The 23,628-nt window shown below is 51.4% G+C and overlaps 1 protein-coding gene across 4 annotated transcripts in view; it reads left to right on the top strand.

Moving 5' to 3' along the window:
* Positions 1-23,628, top strand: part of CSPG5 (chondroitin sulfate proteoglycan 5) — a 37,937-nt gene that overhangs the window by 7,394 nt on the left and 6,915 nt on the right. For all 4 annotated transcript variants that reach the window (XM_053265138.1, XM_053265139.1, XM_053265136.1 and 1 more), the window contains exon 3: positions 9,774-9,962. In XM_053265138.1, coding sequence (XP_053121113.1) covers positions 9,774-9,962 — 189 coding nt within the window. The remainder of the gene's footprint in view (positions 1-9,773; positions 9,963-23,628) is intronic.

The following is a 23,628-nucleotide window of genomic DNA, read 5'->3' as shown; positions in this document are numbered from 1 at the left end:
CTGCTGTGCCACTTAAGGGGTATGCAATTTGATTCGACCTCAGATTGATCTGGGTCATAACATAAGAACAGCCCTGCTGGATCAGGCCCAAGGCCCACCCAGTCCAGCATCCTGTTTCACACAGTGGCCCACCAGATTCCTCTGAGAAGGCCACAGGCAAGAGGTGAGGGCATGCCCACTCTTCTGCTGGTGGTCCCCTGCAAGTGGGATTTAGAGGCATCTTGCCTCTGAGGTTGGAGGTGGCCTGTAGCTAGTGGACCTGCCCTCCATGAATTTGTCTAAGCCCCTTTTCAAGCCATCCAAGCTAGTGGCCATTACCACATTCTGTGGCAGAGAATTCCATAGATTGATTATGCACGGTGTGAAAAAGTACTTCCTTTTTTTGGTCCTAAATTTCCTGGCCTTCAGTTTCATGGGATGACCCCTGGTTCTACTGTTGTGAGAGAGGGAGACATATTTCTCTCTGTCCACTCTCTCTACCCAATGCATAATTTTTTACACCTCTATCATGCCTCCCTGTAGTCGCCTCTTTTCCAGACTACGAAGCCTCAGATGCCTTGCTGCATGGAAGGTGCTCCCGGCCCCTGATCATCTTGGTTGCTCTCTTCTGCAACTTTTCCAATGCTACAGTGTCCTTCTTAAGATATGGTGACCAGTGGTGGGGGGCGGCGGTAATTACTTATATGGCAGAGTATTTCAGGAGCTAACTCACTCCCATGACAGCAGAAGTTAACAGGGTCTTGCAAATGATACGCATGGAGACTCATGTGAGGTTAAACTGAACTACTTTATTCAGAAGTCCATGAAGATAGGAAAGACCTATATCCACTGGCTACATGGTGCTCAGTGAGAGATCTAGAAGCATTCTGGGAAGAAGAAGAAGTCAGTCACTCTCAGGAAGTTCCTGGGTGAATTCTATCAATAGAGGGGTCATAGAGGCAGAGATAAACAGGAAAGAGGAGGAGACCCTCACTATCTATCTCTACTCCCGATGCCCTAATTGGTCATTAGGGTTACTGGTGCAAAAGGTTGATGCCATCTGGAGCTCCAACAACCAGAACTGTATGCAGTACTCCAAATGTGGCCACACCATAGATTTGTATAAGGGCATTATAATATTAGCAGTTTCATTTTCATTCCCCTTCCTAATGATTCCAAGCATGGAATTGGCCTTTTTCACAGCTGCCGTGCACTGAGTCAACACTTTCAATGAGCTGTCCACCACAACCCCAAGATCTCTCTCCTGGTCAGTCACTGACAACTTAGACCTTATCAGTGTATATGTGAAGTTGGGTTTTTTTTGCCCCAATATGCATCACTTTACATTTGCTTACGTTGAACCGCATCTGTCATTTTGTCGCCCACACACCCAGTTTGGAGAGCTCTTTTTGGAGCGCCTCACAATCTGTTGTGGATTTCACTACCCTAAATACTTTAGTATCATCTGCAAATTTGGCCACCTCGCTGCTTACCTCAACTTCTAGATCATTTATGAATAAATTAAAAAGCACCAGTCCCAGTACAGATCCCTGGGGGACCCCACTTCTTACTTCCCCCCATTGTGAAAACTCTCTGTCTATCCCAACCCTCTGTTTCCTGTCTTTCAGCCAGTTAGCAATCCACACATGTACCTGTCCCCTTATTCCATGGCTGCTAAGTTTCCTCAGGAGTCTTTGATGAGGAACTTTGTCAAAAGCTTTTTGGAAGTCCAGGTATACGATGTCAACTGGATCACCTTGATCCACACACTCGTTGACACTCTCAAAGAAGTCCAAAAGGTTGGTGAGGCAAGATTTACCTTTGCAGAAGCCATGCTGATTCTTCTTCAGCAAGGCCTGTTTATTTTATTTTATTTATTTATTGTTCAATGTTTATACCGCCTTTCATAATGCATCTCAAGGCATTCTTCTATGTGTTTAGCAATTTTGCCCTTAAGTATGCTTTCCATCAATTTACCTGCCACAGAAGTTAGGCTAACCAGACTGTAGTTTCGCAGATCCCCCCTGGATCCCTTTTTGACATTAGCTACTTTCCAGTCCTCTGGTACAGAGCCTGATTGTAGGGACAAGTTGCATATTTTTGCTAGGAGATCAGCAGTTCCACATCTGAGTTTCTTCTGAACTCATGGGTGGATGTCATCTGACCCTGGCGATTTGTTAATTTTTAGTTTTTCAAGACAGTTTAGAATATCCTCTCTTGTCATCTCAAATTGTCTCATTTCTTCAGTCTGAGAAGATCAAGTCTGGAGCAGGTATATGGTCAGTTTCCTTTGTCATGAAGACAGATGCAAAGAACTCATTTAGCTTCTCTGCAATCTCCTTATCCTCCTTAACAATCCCTTTCATGCCTTCATCATCTAATGGGCCAATCGCCTCCCTGGAAGGTTTTCTGCTTCTGGTATATTTAAATATGTTTTTGTTATTCCCCTTGACACTTCTAGCTCTATGCTCCTCAAAGTCTCTTTTGCATCTTTTGTCTCCTTGCATTTATTTTGCCCAAGTTTATGTTTGTTTCTGTTTTCCTCATTTGGGCAGGCCTTCCAATTTCTGAAGGAAGTCTTCTTCCCTTTTATAGCTTCTCTGACTCTACTTGTATATAAATATTTGTTGTTGTTATGGTTAGCCACTCTGGCATCGTCCTGAACTTTGTCGTACCTTTCCGCTTTCTTGGTATACATTCCAACTGAGCTCCTATTATAGTGGCTTTAAATAACCTCCATGCTTTCTGATTTGACCCTCCTGACTTTCCCTTTCAGCTTCCTTTTAACCAGTCCCCTCATTTTTGAGACTTCCTTGACAATTCCGGGGCGGTCCATCTAACCCTTCCTTGACAATTCAAGGACAATTCAAGGACTTCCTTGACAATTCTCCACTCGCATGTAAGCTGAATTGGATCACACTATGGTCACTGTTCCCCAATGGTTCTACAACTTTGACATCTTGTACCAGGCCCCGGGCTCATTCAGGACAAGGTCACCTTCTCTCTGGTTTGTTCTGAGACCTAAGGCACAGTCATTTAGCATGTCTAGAAATTTGGCCTCCCTGTCAATACCTGCACTTGAATTTTCCCAGTCTGTGTGAGGGTAATTGAAGTCACCATTATTACAGCTCTGCCTCTCTTTGACGCCTCTTTGATTTGCTTCTCCAATTCCGTGTCACTCTCAGCACTTTGATCTGGAGAGCGATAGCACATCCCTAGTAACACATTTCCTTTCAGTCCTCATATTGTCACCCATAATGATTCTGTGGAGGACTCTGGTCTTCCTCGGTTTTCTAGCTTGTTGGACTCTATCCCTTCTTTAATATACTGTGCTACTCCACCTCAAATCCACCCCTCCCTGCCCCTTCGGTAGACTTTGTATCCAGGAATAATAGTGTCCCGCTATTATTGGAAATCCCACCAGGTTTCCATTATGCTCTTTATATCTATATTTTCATTAGCAACTAAGCACTCCTGCTCGCCTATCTTGGCTCGGAGGTTTCTTGCGTTGGTGTATAGATACCTATACATGGAGTCTCTTATCTGGCATGGGCATGTGCTGACTCCCTTACTGTCACTTGAACTTTTTGACCAGCTGTTGTCCTGTGTTTCCGTCTGCTCTGCGCCTGGTTCTGCTCTGTCCCCTTCCGGTTTATCTGAAACGTTTCCACCCTCTCACCTTAGGTGGTGTTGCTTGCCAAATCAGGTACCACCCAGTTCCTGTCAGCAATCCCCCAGGCATCATTTTCAATTTTTTCAATTTTAATGTTTTTTAAATCTATTATGGTTTTTATCTTTTCTATGATTTTTAAATGTTTTATATTTCATATTATTATGTTTTAATTCCATACACTGCCTAGAGATTTCTATATTAGGCGGTATATAAATCCAATCAATCAATCAATCAATCAATCAATCAAAGCTGCTCTGCCAACTTTTTTATTTGAAGCACTGTCTTGGTTCAAGTGGAACTTATATTCTGACTTATACCAAGTCAGAGCCTCGGTCTGTCTAGCTCAGTATTGTCTTCACAGACTGGCAGCGGCTTCTCCAAGGCTGCAGGCAGGAGTCTCTCCTAGCCCTATCTTGGAGACGCTGCCAGAGAAGGAACTTGGAACCTTCTGCGTGCAGATGCTCTTCCCAGAGTGGCCCAGCTCCTAAGGGGGATCCCATCTTACAGTGCTCACATGTGTAGTCGCCCATTCAAATGCAAACCAGGGCAGACCTTTGCAAAGCAGACAAACCATGCTTCCTTCCACAAGACCAGCTCTCCTCTGTATAGCCCCGCCAGAGGCATTTGCTGGATGAAAGAGCCTGTGGTCTGACTGAGCTGGGTACATCAGACTCTTTGGTAGTTCTCAGTTTTTAGCTTTTTCAATAACTTTTAATTTCATACTTTAAAAAAAGGTTATTTTAAAGGTGGTTCTAGCCTGATATTTTGTTCAGCTTTATTTCACACTAGCTGGGCCAGGTACAGAGCATCTGTGCCTCTAGTTCTCCCACCTCCTTCCCACTTGCCTGCCGCCACCGCCGTTTTCTTCCCCACTTGTCCACCGTCGCTGTTTTCTCCCCCCCACACACACACATCTCCCCCGCCTTGCCCGCAAGCCTGTCTGCTGCCACCGCTTTCCTCTTGCTGCCAGCAGCTCGCTTGCAAACTCTCGCGAGAGCAGCCACACATGGGATTAGCGACGGGTACGCCTTAGAATATGATAGACAGATAGATAGAATCTGTTGTATTAATGTTGTGAGCCTCCCCAAGCAGTAGTGGACTGGTGGGGCTAGATAGAAATATTTGAAATAAAAAACAAAGCTTTGGGCTTCCTGAATCACAGCTCAGTCTCTCCCCCCACTATGCTGCAGTTTTTCCAACTCTGACCAAGGTGAGGCAGAGCAAGGCTCTTCTCTCAGCCCCGTGGTGCTTGGGAATGGTGCTGCCATTGGGATGGCATCCTTGTGCTCTCTGGAAACTGGCTGCTTGCTGACCTGAAACACATTGACCCTGGGGGAAGCAGTGCCAACTGTATGCATGCCAGGTGCCAGTCCACCTAGCCACGTCCACCCTTGCCACCTGCCCAAAGAGGTGCAAAGCTGCTAGAGAGGCGGGCTGTGCCCTCCATGGGACCTCTCCCTCCCTGCCTGCCGCCCACTGGAGAAGTGCTCAGAACACGATTCGGCCTCCGAATCGCAGCACAACCCCTTTGAAACTGAGGGCTTCCGTAGCCCCTTTACCCCGAGGTGAGCAGCTCCAGCCCTGCTCCTCCTCCACGTGCTGCCACCACTGTATTCGTAGCACTTCCCACCAGCTCTCAGCCCACCCCGGGAGTGCTCTGCCCCTGCTGCCCCTGCATGACGCCGGCACGCACATGGCCTCCGTGCATGTGTGGCAACCCTGCTGACCACACAGATGGCTGCTGTGCATGTGCGGAGGCAGCTGGGCGGGCGCGCCGCTGGCGGGCGCTGATAGTTGGGTGGGGGGGGTTGCGGGTACGGCAGTGGTGGCAAGCGGAGGAGGAGCAGGGATGGAGCTGCTCTCCTTGGGGGGTTCAAAGGGGCTGTGGAAGCCCTCGGTTTTTAAGGGGTTGTGCTGCGATTCGGACGGCGAATTGCGTTTCGGCACATCCCTGCAGGCACACGAATGCTGCCGCTGCCGCCTGACCTTGTCTTGCTGGGAAAGGCCTTCGAAGGCTCGGCTCGTGTCCGTTGGGTGGGCAGAGGGAGATGTGGCGGGGGGGTGGATTTCCCAGCACCTCCCTGCCCCTCGCAGCACCACGCCAGCTCGGCGGAGCTGGAATTAGGTCAAAGCTCCCTGACAAGACGTGATTCCCAAGTCGCTAATCAGCTCTGGCAGGCCATTGGGGGCGGGGGGGGATCTTACACCAGCCAGTGACGGGCCAGGGCGTGTCCCAAATGCAGAGCACTCTGAAAGCCCCGTGTAGAGTTTCTTTCTGGTGGGAGATGCAGGGCTTGGGCCCCTGTGATCCAGCAAACAAAGGACTGAAGCCTGTGGACATGAGTTCAGATCCCGGCTCAGGAGCCTTGGACTCCTCCATGGCGCTGAAATGCATCTAGGCTTGGCCTGCACAAGCAGCACGACGAGGCGGCCTAGATCTGAGGTGGTGGGGTGGATGATGGAGCTCCTGCAGGCGGGTGGTCCGGTTTGGGCAAGCCCTGCCCAGGTTGCCATCGGCCTGCATGTCTAGCTCATTCCGGGAGAAATGTTTCCCCGATGTCGGTAGCAGCTGGTCCCAAAGAGCCATTGGGGGAGCAAACGGGATTCCGGCAGCCTCTCCTCCCTCCCATCCCTCCTCACCCCGGCATGAACCAGAGCTGTGCCTGACAAATGGCCAACCTGTAGGCAGCACAGCAGTCCTGGACGCTGAGGTAGGATGGGGGAGAGAGGCTACTGGTAGCCAGAGGCTGCTGAGCCTTGTGGACGTCCCCCTGGCTCAATACGACCAGCTGTGACTGCCTGGTGTGCTCCCCCCCCCTTTTTTCTTTTTCTTTTTTTAACTTGCAGGGAGTTTGTATCAGGGCGCTTTTCGAAACAGGACCCCACCAATGCAGGTTCATTGCATGGGGTCTGTGTGTGTGTCTTGGTCGCCCTGGGCTGGTTGCCGGCCATCCCCTCTTTATCTGTAGGGAAGAGATTGATTCAGGTCTAGGGTGCAGGGTCCCCCCACTGCCCATGGAAGATCCAACATGCAGACAGATATGAAGACAGACTCCAGACTTTATTTATTCTAAATAAAGTGTGGTTGTCTTTATTCAGAGGGCTCAAGTTGAAAGAAGGAGAAAGGAGCAAAGACCATCCTTTCTTACAGATTTCATACATTCTTGCAGGCAGATATATTGCATTATATCACACACATTAGCATTCAGCTTGCATATTAAAATGACATTCATGAGCTTGCAAGAAACAGTAACCAGCTCCGAGGACCATGATTAGCAAGTGGCGTAGAAGAAACCCTTTAAAGCAGGGTTTCTTAACCTTGGGCCCCCAGATGATGTTGGACTACAACTCCTATCATCCCCAGATATGGCCTTTGTGGCTGAGGATGATGGGAGTTGTAGTCCAACAACGTCTGGGGGCCCAAGGTTAAGAGACCCTGCTTTAAAGGTTTCTTTCAATTCTAACATTCTGTCATTATATTGAACAAGAAACTGACACATCCTCTGTTTACCAAATTATCTCTAAATTGAATTAAGGTTCCTAAATTGCGAGAAGTGGCTTCCTAACAATCCCAATTAATCCCATCAATAACGATTTATAATTCAATAGATTCCAAAGTACTTTTTGATTCTTGTACATTTTTGCAAGGAATAGAATAATCTTATCTCGACGTTTCCTTCATCCAGCAGTAAAATATTGTCTGATACAAGCTCAGGTTTAAGTAATCTTTCATGCATAATGTAACAGACATAAATGTCCAGCCTCTGGAAAGCCTGTCAGCAAACAAGACCCGAAATGTCTGGCTTTAGGTAACTATCAGAGCGGAAGTGCTTTTATATCACATACAGTTTGAATCCAGATGTGTCCTCCTGGAATGTGTTTGCACCAATTCTAGTGGGACAAGGATCCTATAGCCAGGAGAGAGGAATGGGTCTCGTGTGGGGTGATGTCTAGAGCCTTCCTATGATGATACAGAGGTTCTCAACCTTGAGTTCCCAGATGTTGTCAGACTGCAGTCATCCCCAGCCACCATGGCCAAAGACTCTTTATTGTTGCTGGGGGTCATGGGAGTTGTAGTCCAAAATAAACAAAAATCCGTTGCTTTGGGAGGTGAAAAAGCCTAGTTCACAGGCCTGCTTAGCCACAAAGCTCCACCGAGCCACTTGTATCTTCACCTAGCTTACCTTGCAGGGTTGTTGTGAGGCTCAAGTGAGATTGCTTCGTGTCTACCACCTAGGAGCAACCAGGCCAAATGGGATTTCCCTGCAGCGATGTTGCGGGCAGCACGCTGAGACCAGGCGAGATGCCCTCGGTAGCAGGCCCTGGCGGCATTTCCCGTTCAGCTCCTAAGAGGAACACTCACATTCTGCAGCTGGGAGCTCTGGCTGCATTAGCAACTTCAGAGCAAGCTGCAGAATTGCTGACTTCTTTTTCCCTAGCAAAGCTTCAACGCCCTCAGAATAGGCAGGAATTCAACAGGTGTAACTTTTCCCTAGGAAGCTTTGCCCCTTGGAGAGAGGATAGACCTATCGAACCATTGGTCATGATAGCTAAATAGAACTTGCATGTTCAGAAGCAGTCTACCTCTGCCAGAAACATACAGGGAAGGGGGCTTAACACAGGAAGAGCCTGCTAGAGCAGACCAGAGCGGGTCCATTGGTTAGCCTTTGTTAGGTTGTTTAAAAACTTTTATTATTGTTTGTTTTTAATTGTGCTGTTTTAATCCCATTGGTTGTTATTGTTTTTATTGTAAGCTGCCTCGAGCAGCAGTATGCTGGAGGAGCCGTGTAAAAATGTTCTAAAGGAGCTCCAGACCAGCTTCTTGCTTCTCACGGTGGCGAGCCAGATGACTGTGGGAAGCCCACAAGCACAAGGTCAGCAGCTCATCCCCATTGCTGCTTCCTACCAGCTCTATTCAGAGGTAGCCTGCCTTTGAATGTGGAGGCTCCACATCACCTCCATGACTACTCGCCATTGATAGACTTGCCCTCCATTAAATCTGTCTAATTGGTATGTAAATCCATCTAAGCGGGGGTGGAGGAGAAGCTGGAGGGGCACAGAAGGGGCAAAGTGCTTTTATAGGTATGTGAGCTGTATCCCACATATTTAGTTTCTGAAACAGAAATGGGGGGCAGGTGGAGGGGCAAGCTGCTTGTCGGGGGGGCCTTGCCCCCCCCATGAGTCACCCTTGCATCTAAGTCAATGAGCATCACCACATCTTGTGGCAGTGAGTCCCATAAGCCAGTGGACTCACACTGTGTGAAGAGGCCTTTTCTTGAGTCTGGAGATTGTCGATTGTTCATTGGAAGGCCCTGAGGCTCCTCTGTTGAGAGAAACAGAAAACCTCTCTCCCTCCCTCCACATATTAGTTTCATGTTTTGCTTCTGGCTTTCCTGGAGGCACCCAGTTGCCACTGTAGGAAAGAGGAAGCTGAGCTGCATAGACCTGTGTAGTCCATGGCTTTTCAGATGTCAAGGTAAAGTGTGTTGCCAATTCAGTGTCAACTCCTGGTGCCCACAGAGCCCTGTGGTTCTGTGCAGGAGGGGTTGACCATGGCCTCCTCCCACAGAGCATGAGATGATGATGCCTTTCAGCATCTTCCTATATCGCTGCTGCCCGATATAGTACCAGCAGGGATTTGAACTGGCAGCCTTCCACTTGTTAGTCAAGCATTTCCCTGCTGCGCCACTTAAGGTGACTTTCAGATGTGGATCCCCAGATGTTGTTGGACTGCAACTCCCCCCATCCACAATGGGGACGTTGCCCAGCAACATCTGGGGACCCAAGTCTGAGAGCCCCTGCTGATTAGGAGACACTCCGAGTCTTCGAAAGGTCCACCATCCTGCCTCTGACGATGGCCACCCAGATGTCCTGAGGAAGCAAGGAAGCAGGGCATGGATGCAATGTCTGTCCCTTGTGGTTTGCCTCCAGGGGTATACTGCCTCTGAACAGGGAGGTTCCATTGTTTGCTCTGATGGCTACCTATTTCCACTGGAAGGAGGAGGTTGTGGTGGTGAGGGGATGGGCTCAGGTTGGTCCACTGACAGGGGTCGGGGGAAGAATCCCTTTCGTTTTCCCAGCCTCCTGTTGCTGAGTGGGCCTCGCTTGTCTCCTGTTCCAGGTGCAACACCCAAGATTACATCTGGCACAAAGGGATCCGCTGTGAGTCCATCATCACCGACTTCCAGGTGATGTGTGTGGCTGTGGGCTCGGCTGCCCTGGTCGTCCTGCTGCTCTTCATGATGACCGTCTTTTTTGCCAAGAAACTCTACCTGCTCAAAACGGAGAACAACAAGCTCCGCAAGACCAAGTGAGTTGGGCGGGCTGGGAAGTGGGGCAGAGGCTGGTGGGGGTCCGGGAGAGACACCCCCCCCCATGGGATAGGCACGAGCAGTGGGCACGTGGGGGCAGGAGGCGGGGGAGGAGGCGGCGGGAAGAAGTCTGAGGTGGGGCAGTGGAGAGGAGGCAGGGGCCGCACTTGGGCTCCCACGGCCTTTCCGTTTTCAGGAAGCAGCCATGGGGAGGGCCCAGGGAACCTGGGTTCTAGTCAGTGTCCCCAGGGATCCCCAGGATATACTTGGGAAAGAATGTTTGCCAATACAGCAACAACCAATATTTATATACCACTTTTCAACAAAAGTTTCCAAAGCGGTTTACATCGGGTGATAATAAATAAACAGAACTAGCTGGGCTGGACGCAGAGCTCCTGTGCCTCCAGTTGCCCCGCCCCTGCCTGGCATGCCCGGCTTTCTGGCCAGCCAGCCGGCCACTTCTCACGCCCCCCCCCCCCGCTTTCTGTCAGGCCAGTGGGCCGGCCCGCTTCCTCGCCCCCACCCCACACTTTCTGGCTGGTGGGCCACCGCCTCCTCCCACCCGACCACCCACTCCCAGTAGTGGCCACCAACTCCTGCTGGCTGGGCCGAGTTGGCCCACTGCCTTCTCCCAGCAGCCGGCCTAGCCCGCCATCACCTTCTATTCCCACCGGCTGGCCCGGCCGGCATTCCTATTTCTCCCCCCCTCAATCCTTCCCCATCGCTAATCCTATCCAGAAGCAGCTTGTGAATTCTCGTGAGAGCTGCCACACATGGGATGAGCGACGGGTAGCCCTCGGAGAAATAAATATAGAGATGGCTCCCTGTCCCTGAATGGCTCACAGTCTAAAAAGAAATATAAGACGGATACCAGCAACAGCCACTGGAGGGATGCTGTGCTGGGGCTGGAGAGGGCCGTTTGCTCTCCCCCTGCTCAATAAAGCCACTGTTTAAAAGGTGCCTCTTTCCCCAGTTAGCAGGGCCAATGTGTTGATTATAATGGGAGAGAATATTCCGGAGAGTTATTCTGTCCATTCTGTTGGATGCATTGGCAAACATTCTTTTCCAACTAACCCTTTCTCTGCATGTTGCAGACATGATGCAAAATTGCCCCCCGCCCCCACAGAGGCAGATGGGCAGGGGGGCCCCTGAACCTTTCCCGAAAGCACACGAGGCAGCAATACAGCGACCTAGATATGAAATAGGCCCAGCATCTCATTGCTTTTCTTCAAGTGAAATTACGCACAAAAATAAATTTCTTAACACAGAGGTAGGCAAGCTGGGCTCTCCAGCGGTTGCTGAACTACAACTCCATCATCCCCAGCTTCAGCTGGGGGAGATGGGAGCCGTAGTTCAGCAACCGCTGGAGAGCCCAGCTTGCCTCCTCCCGTTTTAATTTCCTGATTAAAATTCACGCTGCCAGACAACGTGGCTGTGGGGCCCTGGTCTGACCCGCAGGTTTGGCCACCCACCCAAAGTGGGAAGGACCTTTTTCTTGGCCTCAAAGGAACACAAAGACTCCTCAAATTAAAGCACAGAACACCCCCCGCCCGGGGCGGGGGGTGTTCTGTGCTTTAATTTGAGGAGTCTTTGTGTTCCTTTGAGGCCAAGAAAAAGGTCCTTCCCACTTTGGGTGGGTGGCCAAACCTGCGGGTCAGACCAGGGCCCCACAGCCACGTTGTCTGGCAGCGTGAATTTTAATCAGGAAATTAAAACGGGAGGAGGCAAGCTGGGCTCTCCAGCGGTTGCTGAACTACGGCTCCCATCTCCCCCAGCTGAAGCTGGGGATGATGGGAGTTGTAGTTCAGCAACCGCTGGAGAGCCCAGCTTGCCTACCTCTGTGTTAAGAAATTTATTTTTGTGCGTAATTTCACTTGAAGAAAAGCAATGAGATGCTGGGCCTATTTCATATCTAGGTCGCTGTATTGCTGCCTCGTGTGCTTTCGGGAAAGGTTCAGGGGCCCCCTGCCCATCTGCCTCTGTGGGGGCGGGGGGCGGTCTCCCAGAAGGCACAGTCGTTGGGGCACATGAAGTCCCTGCGGCTAGGTGATGCCAGCTCCGTTACAGGGGCTGACCAGCTGTGCGGGGTCCACTCGATGTGGCAAAATACACACCCCGGCCCTGATGCCCAGTTCTGGATTCTCAGATGTGGTTGGACGTCAACTCCCACCACCCTCAGCCATGGGGACGTTTGGTTATTGGCTATTGGTTATTTGGTTATTGGTTTTGCTTTTCGTAAACAACCATCTTAAAAAAGTGTTCAGTGTTAATTTTAAGTGCTCTATGAAGATTTTCAAAGTTCTTCCAATAGCGAAGAGGATTTAAACTCAAACATTTGATTAGGAAGAAAATTCAGCCCTGCACACTTTTTGTGGTTTAGATGTACTCAAACACATTCAAATATTTACATGGCAATTACTTTTATTTTTTAATATATGGCAACCTAGCAGCATACCCATATTCTTACATTGTTGAAATTGAAAGAAAAAATGACCGTACTGAAAACTGTTAATGCATTCATTTTGCCTTCAGTTACTGTGGCTGGGAATGATGGGAGTTGTAGTCCAACAGCATCTGGGGACCGAAGGCTGGGAACCCCTGTCTTCAAGCATGGCTGCTGACCCACAGAAAGCCTAGCTGCCCCCCCCCCCAACACATCATAAGGTCTATCTCTGGTTGTTAGTTTTGATGGCCAAATTGAGCTTCTTTGTTCAGCAGCAGTCAGTCTGCTACTGAATACCAGTTATGGGCAGCAAGAACAGGGCAGACTGTGGCTTTCATCTCCTGCATGTCAACTTCCCAGAGATGCATCTGCTTGGCCCTTGTGGGAAACCGAATGCTCAGCTTGCTTTGGCCTCATCCAGTAGGGCGCTTGTTCTGTTCCCACATACAGCTTTTTCTGGAATCCCGGCTCTAAAACCGGATTGGGCATCTTGCTAGACTAGATGGATTTGGTTTGGTCTGAGCCAAAACTGTTGATAAGAACAGGATTGTCCACGTTTTTATGGACAGAAGCCTAGTACCTTTTACAGATGCGTGTTAGGCAGATATTCAACAGGGGAAGCCTCCACAGTCGCATTCAGCCCTTTACCCGCTGCAAACACACTCCTTTGCGCGCACAAGCACCGTGCGCAGAAGGTGGTGGGTCAAGTCCTTTGGGCATCTCTGCCTCCTAGCACCGTAGTCTGAGTGGGAGCCCTTCTCTGTGGAGGATTCCCTCTCCCTGCCCAAACTTGTGATTTACAGGGGAGCCTCCAGACTGGGAAAGATGCCAGGCGTGTGGGAAAAGATGGAACAGCTTCTGCCTGTCTCGGTGCCTCTCTCCAAGCCGTAAATTTCCTGGGAGCCGTCAGAGGCGGGCGAGAAAGAGGTGAAACAGAGTGGCAGGGCAGGGACGGCTGTATTACGGCGCTGTTCTGTAAATCACTGCAGACCATCCCTCTCACCAGAACGGATGTCAGCGCTGAAGCCAGTGCTAAAGCTAGTGGGCTCCTCGGAAGCCTTAGATGGCTTCTGAGGCAGAACATGTTAGATGCAATGGATTTATTTTTATTTATTTATTGTTAAATTTGTTTATTATTAAATTCATCATTTAAATTTACTTAAATTCATTATTAAATTTATTTGTTGTTAAAGATTTGGTTTGGTCTGAGCCGCCAAAGCTCCCTTTAACATTTTTCTTAGCCATAACAGTTGGTAATAAAACCTTCAGGTTCAGAGGCAGTATACCTTTGAATATCAAGTGCTAGGGACATTCAGTGGAGAATAGCCAGTGCTTCTGTGACCTGTTTGTGGACTTCCCAGAAGTATCTGGTTAGCCACTGTGGGAAGCAGGATGCTGGGTTAGATGGACTTTGGATCGATCTAGCATGGTTCCTCTTATGTTCTTGGTATAGTGGCGAAGCGTTCCCAGTTTAGTAGATCGTGGGAATGACATGGATCTTGATTTCAGCAAAGCGTTTGACAGAGTCTTCCATAATATCCCAGTCAGCCAATGAGTCCCTGGTTCAAATAGGCAGGCTGCGGTCCTTTTCGCCTCTGCAACATAGGGAAGATATTACTGCCCTGCCTTGATGTAAGATTTAGTGAGATAAAGTTTGTGGAACACTCGCTTGGAACACACTTGAGGGAGCCAGTGTGCAGAAGTGAGACTAATACCTGGGAGACCTGGTTCAAATCCCTACCCAGCCACGAAGCTCCAGGAGTGACCCTGGGCCATTTATCGCCTCTCAGCCTAACCTGCCTCACAGAGTTGTTGTGAGGATCAAACTGGAATAAGAAGAGAACCATGTTTACTGCCCTGAGCTCTTTGGTGGAAGGCTGAGATGAATATGTAATAAAGAAACAAATACTATACTAGCTGACCTGGCGCAGAGCATCTGCACCCCTAGTTCTCCCTGTCTCCCCCCCTTCAGCCCCAGTTCATTCCCCCCCTCAGCTAGTTTGCTCTTCGCGGGCAGCCAGCCTGGCTGCCGCTTGCCCTCTGGCGGCCACCTCCTTCCGGCCGCCGCCACTTGCCCTCTGGCGGCCGCCTCCTTTCAACTGCCACCGCTTGCCCTTCACCAGCTGGCCTCAACCCCTCCTGCCCACCCCCCGGCCAGCTGGCACTGCCACCATTTTCTTCCCCGTCCCTGCGGCTAATCGGCAGCTGCTTGCGAACTCTCGCGAGAGCTGCCACACATGGGATTAGCCACAGGTACGTCTTGGAGAAATAAATATATAGATAGATTCTTGCTGCTGCAACTTAGGGCTTCATTGTGTTCGTCCACCATTCAGAATAGCTCCAACGTGGTGACCTGCATGTGTCAAAGGCCTTCCCCTGCAGCAGAAGCAGGCGCCCCTGCAAGGTACCTGCACAAAGGTGCCAATTGTTCAGCTTCGGTGCCCACAAAGCACAGGCATAACACAAAGCTGGGGTTGGGTGGGTAGCCAGTTTCTGAAGAAAGAATGAAGATTTAAAACTATCTTGACCAGCTCAAAAGGCAGGCCAAAACTAACAAGATGAAGTTCGGCAGGGCCAAACACTACGTTCTACATTTGGGTAAGAAACACCCACTAGGATGAGTTTGACCCGGTTAAGCAGCAGTACAGGTGAAAAGAATCTAGGTGTCTTAGTTGGCCCGATGTTGATCATCAGCCAGCTTTGTGATGCAGCTGCTAAAAAGGCAAATGCAGTCCTGGGCTTCATTAACAGAAGCATCATGCCAAGGTCATGAGAAGTCCTAGTTCTGCTTTATTTTGTGTTGATCTTACTTGGAATCCTCTGTCCACTTCTTGACCCTGCATTTTAAGAAGGATGTTGATAAACTGGAATGGGTTCATTGGAGAGCAACTGAGATGGCAAGGGACCTTTCAACCAAGCCCCGTGAGGAACGGTTGAAGGAGCTGGGTCTGTTTAGCCTGGAGAAGAGAAGGCTAAGGGGAGACAAGATAGGAAGCTGCCATATACTGAGTCAGACTGTTGGTCTATCTAGCTCAGTGTTGTCTTCACAGACTGGCAGCGGCTTCTCCAAGGTTGCAGGCAGGAATCTCTCTCAGCCCTATCTTGGAGATGCTGCCAAGGAGGGAACTTGGAACCTTCTGCTCTCCCCAGAGTGGCTCCATCCCCTGAGGGGAATATCTTACAGGGCTCACACATCATGTCTCCCATTCAAATGCAACCAGGGCAGACCCTGCTTTGCTAAGGGGACAAGACCAGCTCTCCTCTTCAAGGACCAATCAAAGATCAATAACCATCTTCAAGTATCTGAAGAGCTGTCCCACTGGAGGAGGAGGAGGAGCGGGCTTGTTCTCTGTTGCAGGACTAGAACTGAGGAGGTATAAGCAATCAGATTTACGCTAGACATGAGGATGAGTTTCCTAACTGTAAGAGTGGTTTGGCAGGGAAGCAGCCTGCCTCACGCGGTGGTGGGCTCTCCTCCTTCACTGGACATCCGTCTTCCGGGGTGCTGCTGTAGCTGCTTCCGGCACTGAGCAGCGGGATTGGACTAGTAGATCTCCAAGGGTCTCTTCCCACTCGGATCTTGTACGATTCTATACGTTGAGTAATCAAGTGATGGGATAAACATGCATGTACGAATGGACCTTTAGTGTTTATGTTGCGTTTGCCAGAGCGCTGAAAGTGCTTTGCTGTATCCTGGCCGTGCCTACACCAGTCTTGTAAGGGAGGCCAGTGGTATTGGGCTGCACTTGGGCCCTCTCCTTCCCCTCCCCTCCCTGTTCTTTCTGGCTCCTGACCAGGCAACAGCAGCAAGGTTGCCCTGCTGAAGACATCCCTCCTTGCAGCTCAGCCGCAGCTCATTCTAGGGGGGGGGCGTGCCCAGAGGAGGGACAGCAGCGGCCTCTGGCTCCCAGCAGCTCCAGTGGCTGCTCCTCCCCCCCATCCCGCCCTGGATCCAGAGGCAGCTCCTGTGCCTCATCTGGCAGCACCTTCCTGGATCCTTCGTATGGGCGGCTGCTGCTGCTGACAGAGATCCCCTGTCATGGCTGGGGGTGGTGAGAGCCGGAGCCCAACAGCATCTGGGCCCCGAGATGGAGCCTCCCTGCCCGAGGGGGTGAGCGGTGCGTCCTCTTTGTGGAAGGAGAGTCCGAGTCGCCCGGGCTGGGCACACAAGGCGTGGCCCCTCCAAACCCTTTGCTTCTCCCCAAAGGCAAAGCGGAGGGGTTGCCTTGAAGGACGGCCCGGAGGAGCAGCGCACGGTGCAGCCAGGGTGCTGGGTGCAGCCCTTCTGCAGGAGGCCCCAGCGGCAGAGAGCCGCCTGCCGGTCAGCCCCACCCCTGCGATTACCAGCCTGGCAACCCCACGTAACCCCTCCGAGCATCTGGACGGGGCTGAGGCGAGAGAGCCTGCTCTGCTCTGCTCTGCTCTGCTCTGCAGCGCGAAATGGGAAAGCCCTCTTTGGATTCCCGCGCAGACAGCAGCCCCTCCTGGGCCCTCGCAGGCCAGGTCCCTAATGAGCAGTCAGTTCCTGTTTGCAAAGTGCCGCCCGTAATTACCAAGGAGTGTCTGGCTCTGCTTGCTCCCCAGCGTCCCCCAGCAAGGGCAAGCCCGGTTCCCAGGGCTCCAGCACCACGACAGGATGCCTCTGAGTCCCAGCAGCAGGAGGGAGGGCCGGCCCCTTTCCACTCCCGCCTGTAGGCTCCTTCCAGCGGCATCTGGTGGGCCACTGGGTGAAACGGGAGGCTGGACTGGATGGGCCGTAGTGGGCCTGATCCAGCAGGGCTGTGCTGATGTCTTTATGTCATGTTCCCCAGGCCTCCAGGGTGCCATCAGGCAGCTCAGGAAGGGCAGGCCCTTTCAGGGTGTGGGTGGCATCCTGGCAAAGACACTGAGCTGCCGCTGGGGAAGGCCTGGGCTGGAGCTTTCCCTCTGCCACAACCTCACGCAGGGGGAAGTCACTCCTCGCAGTGCCAAACCCACGTCTGCAATATGGGGATGAGGATACTTAGGGTTGTGCTCAGCAGGGGGCCCCAGATGCTGTTGGACTCCAACTCTCACCGGCCTCTGCCACAGCGGCTGGGGTGCTGGGCGTTGTAGTCCACCAGCATCGGGGGAATACAAGGCGGAGGTCCCCGGGCTTAGCATGCCTCCCTGCTTCCACTCCTTACAACAGCCCTGCGACGTAGGCTAGGCTGAGAGCGAGAGAGTGACTCGCTCTAGCTTCCTGCCTGGGCAGGGATTTGAATCCAGACCTCCGTCCAGCATTCTGTCTGCTACTCTACTCTGGTGCCCACCTTGCAGAACAAATGATGCACCGCAGATTTGCTCACTTGGCAGAACTGAAAGAGGATGCCCAGTGTTGCTTTTCTTGGCACATAATGTGGGCTGCTTGGGGTGGAATTGCCACTTGTCTGGCCGGGAGGCCCGCGAATTTGACTCACAGCCGTTGATAGGCCAAGCTGCTCCCAATTGGTCTAATCCCTGTTAATAGGCCTCTCTGCTCGTGCCTTCACTGCATCTTGTGGCCATGGAATCCCATAAGCTCATTACCTGCCTTGCGTGAGGACGGATTCCTTTGGTTGGTCCAACTCCTGTGCCAGCTGCTCGCCAAATCATGGGATGACCCTGAGCCAGATCTGAGCCTTTCTTGAGAAAGCCAGATGATAATCTTGCTTTATTCCCTGCTCTGCACCACTCAGCTTTCCGTAGACATCCATCATGTCAGGAGCAACCAAGCTCCAGGCAGGCCTGCTTTCCGTCACAGGGGCTCCAGCCCGCCACCCAGACGGAGCCCAGAAAGGTGCCCAGCTCCTCTGTCCACCCGGAGGGAGGCAGGCGTTGCCTTCCAGCTCAGCCACCCCTCCCTGCTCTCCTGGGCTCCACTCAGATCCTTGGAGTGTTTCCGCACGGATGGTTTCCTCCTGGGCAAGAGCCAGGGGTGTAGCTAGAGCAGAGGGGGCCCATGTTCATCCCTCTCTCTGGCAGCCCCCCAAAGTGAGGGAGATAATGAAGAAAATGGGGAGGGGTGGAGCTGGAGGGCCCTCAGGAGTTGGGGGCCTGTGTTCTTTGAACCCTTTCATACAATTATAGCTACGCCCCTGGCAAGAGCCCCTGGAATGGACGGCACAACCGTCTACGTCCCCCTGGGACGGGCACGAGATGGTGCTCATCAGTTGCAGCTTCCTGCCTCCCACCTTCCAGCCCTTCATGGCACCCCAAATGCAGCGCCTGAAGAAGTGACCGGCCCAACCGCCAGCTTCTTTTTCTCGAGCCTTGTCCCTTCCCGAGCAGCAGCAGCTTATTTCATTCATTCATTCAGTTTCTATACCGCCCTTCTCAAAAATGTCTCAGGGCAGTTTACACAGAGAAATAACAAATAAATTGCTTGTCCTAATGAGTCCAAGGGGGCGCCAAACGCGGCTGCTCCTCTCTCTCCCAGCCTGCCCGAGACTCACACTGCCTGCAGGCTGGCCATTTGTCAGAGCAGCTCTACCTGATGAATAGCCAGCCTGCAGGCAGCATGGCTCTTGGGCAGGGCAGAAGGAGAGCAGGGGCAGCTGCACTTCCTTTGGCATCTCCCCTCCCCGGGGGGCCATTAGGTGGAGCTGCTTCTGTTCCAGAGCATGTCCTTTGGAGCAACAACTTCTAGCTCATTTCTCTGGAGTAATCCTCCTCGGTCCTCCATCTCTTTTGCCCCGGATCATGTTGCCCAGCTCTGCATGCTCCTTGCCACCCAGCTGAATCCTCCCCACCCACCCCGGAACTCATCGTCCAAGTGGCAGGGAATCCAAGCTGCAGGGCTTTGGGGGCTGGCCATCCGAGCTGCAGAGAACTGCTCCCCAGCCATTTGGAAGCGGCGATGGGGAGGGAGGGAGGGAGGGAGGCCGCCCGGAGGCCTGGGATGCCCCACAGCCGCTCTTCCCAAGTGCCTGGAGCCCCTTTCTGCTGCCGGGGTCATGGGAGGAGGGCCCCCTGCCTGCCTCTCCGCCATTCTGGGCTGGCCCTCCCCCCCCCCCCCCCCGCCGCCTGCCAGCTGCTAAGAGATGCAAATGAGCTGGGCCCCAGAGCCCGCCTGAGTGGGCAGCCACAAAGCCCCCCCCCACTTCACCCCTTCGAGAGCTTTGTGGAGAAGAGACCTCAGCAGCTGCCTCTCCCCAGGGGGGCCCCTTCGCCTGGCAACAGCAGAGGGCTCATTGTCCTTGGGTGGGGGTGGGAGGCGTGGGGTGGGGGGTGGGAGGATTCCAGCACTTGGCATCTTCTGGGCCACAGGTCACGGGAGGGGAGGGGGCTGAAGCAGCCTGGCCCCCCAGCTCCTCAGAACTGCCTGGTTAGCTTTGACCAAAGGCCCCGCTAACCCAGCTTGCCTGTTTCTGGCAGTGCCAGGCAGCCCACAAGCAGAGCCACCTCAAATTCCATCACTGACATCCAGACTAACATTGCATGCCCTGAAAATATTCCCTGCATGCACCAGAGGTGGGGGTGGTTTTTGCTGACCTCGCCTTCCCTCCGCAGCTGCCGGTGCCTCCTGAAAATGTCTCTGAAGGTTCTGCAGCCAACTGCATACAATACACTGATTGATTGATTAATTAATCAAATGTGCATACCGTCCCAAACTTCCATCTCTGGGCAGTTTGCATCAACATTAAACACGTAAAAGAAAACACACACCACCTTAGGACAATTTAGAATCACAGTCAAATTAAAAGCTTGGGTGAAGAAATAAGTCTTTAGGGACTTCTAAAAAGTTTTCCGAGATGGGGAGGCTCTTATTTCAGCAGGGAGCGCATTCCAGAACTTTGGGGCAGCAGCGGAGAACACCCTTCCCTGTGTGGCCACCAGACGAGCCGGTGGCAACTGCAGACGAACCTCTCCGGATGATCTTAATGGGCGATGAGGCTCATAGTAAAGAAGGCATACTCTTAATTGCCCAGGGCCTAAGCTGTTTAGGGCTTTATGGGTTATAACCAGCACCTTGTATTTTGCCCGGGAACTTATCTGCAGCCAGTGTAGTTCTTTTAGTATAGGAGTAACATGGTTTCTCCAAGATGACGCAGAGACCAGCCTGGCTGCCGCATTCTGGACCAACTATGGTTTTTGGACTACATACAAAGGCAGCCCCTCAGAGCACATTGCAGTAGTCAAGTACGGAGGTTACCAGGATATATACCACTGTTCTGAGGTCGTTTATCTCAAGAAATGGATGCAGCTGGCATATTAGCCGAAGCTGATATAAAGCACTTCTGGCCACCACCTCAACCTGAGATACTAGGGAGAGGATCCAGAAGCACTCGCAGATTGTTTCTGGGGAAGTGTGACTCCATCCAGAACTGGCAGATCAAAATTGTCTCCTAAGTTCTGACCCCGCACAATAAGTACCTCCATCTTATCTGGATTCAGTCTCAGTTTATTATCCCTCATCCAGCCCATTACTGCCTCCAGGCAGGCATATAGGAAGGTTATACCTTCTCCTGATGATGTTGACATGGAAAAATAGATTTGGATGCCATCGACATACAACAACCTGCACCAAATCTGATGATCTCTCCCAGTGGTTTCATGTAGATGTTAAGAAGCACTGGAGACAGCATGAAGCCCTGGAGGATGCCATTCAAAAGTTCATATTTTGAACAACAGTCTCCAAGCATCACCATCTGGAATCTGCCCAAAAGGTAGGAGCAGAACCACTGCAAAGCAGTGCCTCCCACTCCTAACCCTCTCAGATTCTCCAGAAGGATACTATGATCGACAGTATTGAAAACCGCCGAGAGATCCAGAAGGGCCAACAATCTCACACTCCCTCTGTCCTTTCCTAATTGGAGATCATCCATCAGGCCGATCAAGGCAGACTCCACCCCATATCCCACCCGAAAGCCAGTTTGAAATGGGTCTAGATAATCAGTTTTCTCCCAAGACTGCCTGGAGCTGAGAGGCCACCACCCTCTCAATTACCTTGCCCAGCCATGGGAGGTTGGAGACAGGCCTGTAATTGCTCAACTCCGAGGGATTCAATGCAGGCTTCTTCAAAAGAGTAAGAAACATTCTTCTCACAACGGAATAAATGCTGCTGGCCTACCCACTCTTGGAGGGGGCTTCCTGAGAAGTTTGAGCCCCAGCATCTCTGGGAAGGGGTTTGAGAGAATCCCCTCCCCCCACAGAGTCAAGATACAAATGCCCAAGGTGGCTTCTGGAGTGATCAGTTTCTGGGCTGGGCTCAGGGGTTGGCATAGTTGGGCTACTGGCAAGGTGCACACCCCAGCTGGGGGTGCACTAGCTCCTCCTAGAGCGATGTGACCATCCATGCTCTGAGTTTCTGCCCATCTCCCTGGCCTCTCCAAGGGCACAGCCAGGAACAGGAAGACAGACCAGAAGGACCAACTGCCTGCACTCACCTTGAGTCCCGCTTTGGGTGATCGTGTGGATTGGGCCCAGCGGCAGCCGAGTGCCATCAAATGGTAGCAGAGACAGTGGCAAAGAGGATGTGGGCCATCTCAGGGAGAAGGGCAGCCCACCAAGGACATCTTTCCCAAGCCCCACCCCAAAATCTGCAGCCAGCACTCCCCAGTTTTGTGTTGGGTGCTTTGTCCACAAGGAAACATGTTATGGTTTAAAATGTCGGTGTTTCCCAGGCTTGTGAAGGTGGGGGACTTCAATGTTCACTTCGGGACCAATTTGCACAGGGCGGCTCAGGAGTTCACAGCAGCCATGACAACTATGGGCCTATCCCAAGCGGTCTTTCACTTTGATCAGGTGGGTGTTCCGTGAGTGGGAACTCCTGTGATTTCCCCATTGTCGTGGACAATCCGGTTAAGGTTGAACTCACAATCACGTTCCATCTCCACAGGGGTGAGGATGGTCCACCCGAAAAGGCTGTTGGATCCAATAGGATTCCAAGAAGTCTTGAAGGATTTAGTGTTGCCTCTGCCGGTGATCCTGATGATGCCCTGGTGGAGAATTGCAACAGCAAACTCACCAGGGCAGTAGACATGATCGCTCCTAAGTGTCCTCTTTGACCCACTTCGAAACTGGCCCCTTGGTATACAGAAGATCTACAGGGGCTGAAGCGGCAAGGTAGACTGGAGTGCAAATGGAGGAAGACTCAATTTGAATCCAAAAGATTATGACATACAGTAGAGTGCATTTAAAGACCTATGCTCTAGCAGTACATGTGGCAAAGAAGCGATTCTTTTCTGCCCGTATTGTGTCTGCAAGCTCACACCCAGAGGAGTTGTTTAGGGTTGTGAGAGGGCTAGTACATGACCTTCCTTGCTTGAATCAGAATTTGGAACCATCAATTACCCGCTGTGGCTTTTTCACAAATTCTTTGTGGACAAAATCCCTCGTATTTGGGCCGACTTGACTTGGAACCCACAATTACTGCAGTGTCTAATGTGAAGGTGTCCAGCAACAGCTCTTTTGTGGTTAGGCTGGATCTGTTTCAGTGTCTGACTCCTAAGGATGTGGATGAGCTGCTTGGAGCGGTGCGGCCGACCACCTGTTCTCTTGACCCTTGTCCGACATGGCTTGGCTTATACTATCTGGCAGGCAGCGGGGTTATTGTAGAAGGCCTGGCAGAGATTATAAGTGCTTCTCTAAGGGAGGGAAGGATGCCTCCTTATCTAGATGTGTACATGAAAGGCCTCTTCTGGTTTTTCTATGCTTGTGCCTCAGGGGTAGCCCACTGGGAGTAAATAATGCCAATACACACACACACACACACAGTATCACATTTCTTAAGGCAAGCTACGTTATTATCATTCCAAATTAAAACAAATTCTATTAAAATAAATTATAATTTTAATCAAAATTTTAATCAGAAAGAATAAAAGGATAACACACATGATTGATTTGGTAGATCAGAGCAAAAGGTTTGGCAGAGGCTTTCCCTAAAAGGCAGTTCTCCTGCACACACCCCACTGAAATAAAATTCATTGTTTGCTGGTAAGTGAGCGCTAGGCTCTCTGCACCTGCTCAGAGGCACTCTCCTCTGATTTCTTCACATATTCTGGCACTGGAAAGAGGTGGAACAGAGTTGGTCTTGTGGTAGCAAGCAAGCATAAATCCCCCCTTGGCTAAGCAGGGTCTGCCTTGGTTTGCATTTGGATGAGAGACTGCATGTGTGAATGCTGTAAAATATTCCCCTCTGGGGATGGGGACATAGCTCAGTGGAGAGCAGAAGGCTTTAGGTTCACTCCCTGGCAGCATCTCCAGGTAGGGCTGGGAAAGGC

The sequence above is a fragment of the Hemicordylus capensis genome, chromosome 6, assembly GCF_027244095.1.
Source record: "Hemicordylus capensis ecotype Gifberg chromosome 6, rHemCap1.1.pri, whole genome shotgun sequence".
Lineage (NCBI taxonomy): Eukaryota > Metazoa > Chordata > Lepidosauria > Squamata > Cordylidae > Hemicordylus > Hemicordylus capensis.
This window is presented reverse-complemented; position numbering and strand designations above follow the sequence as displayed.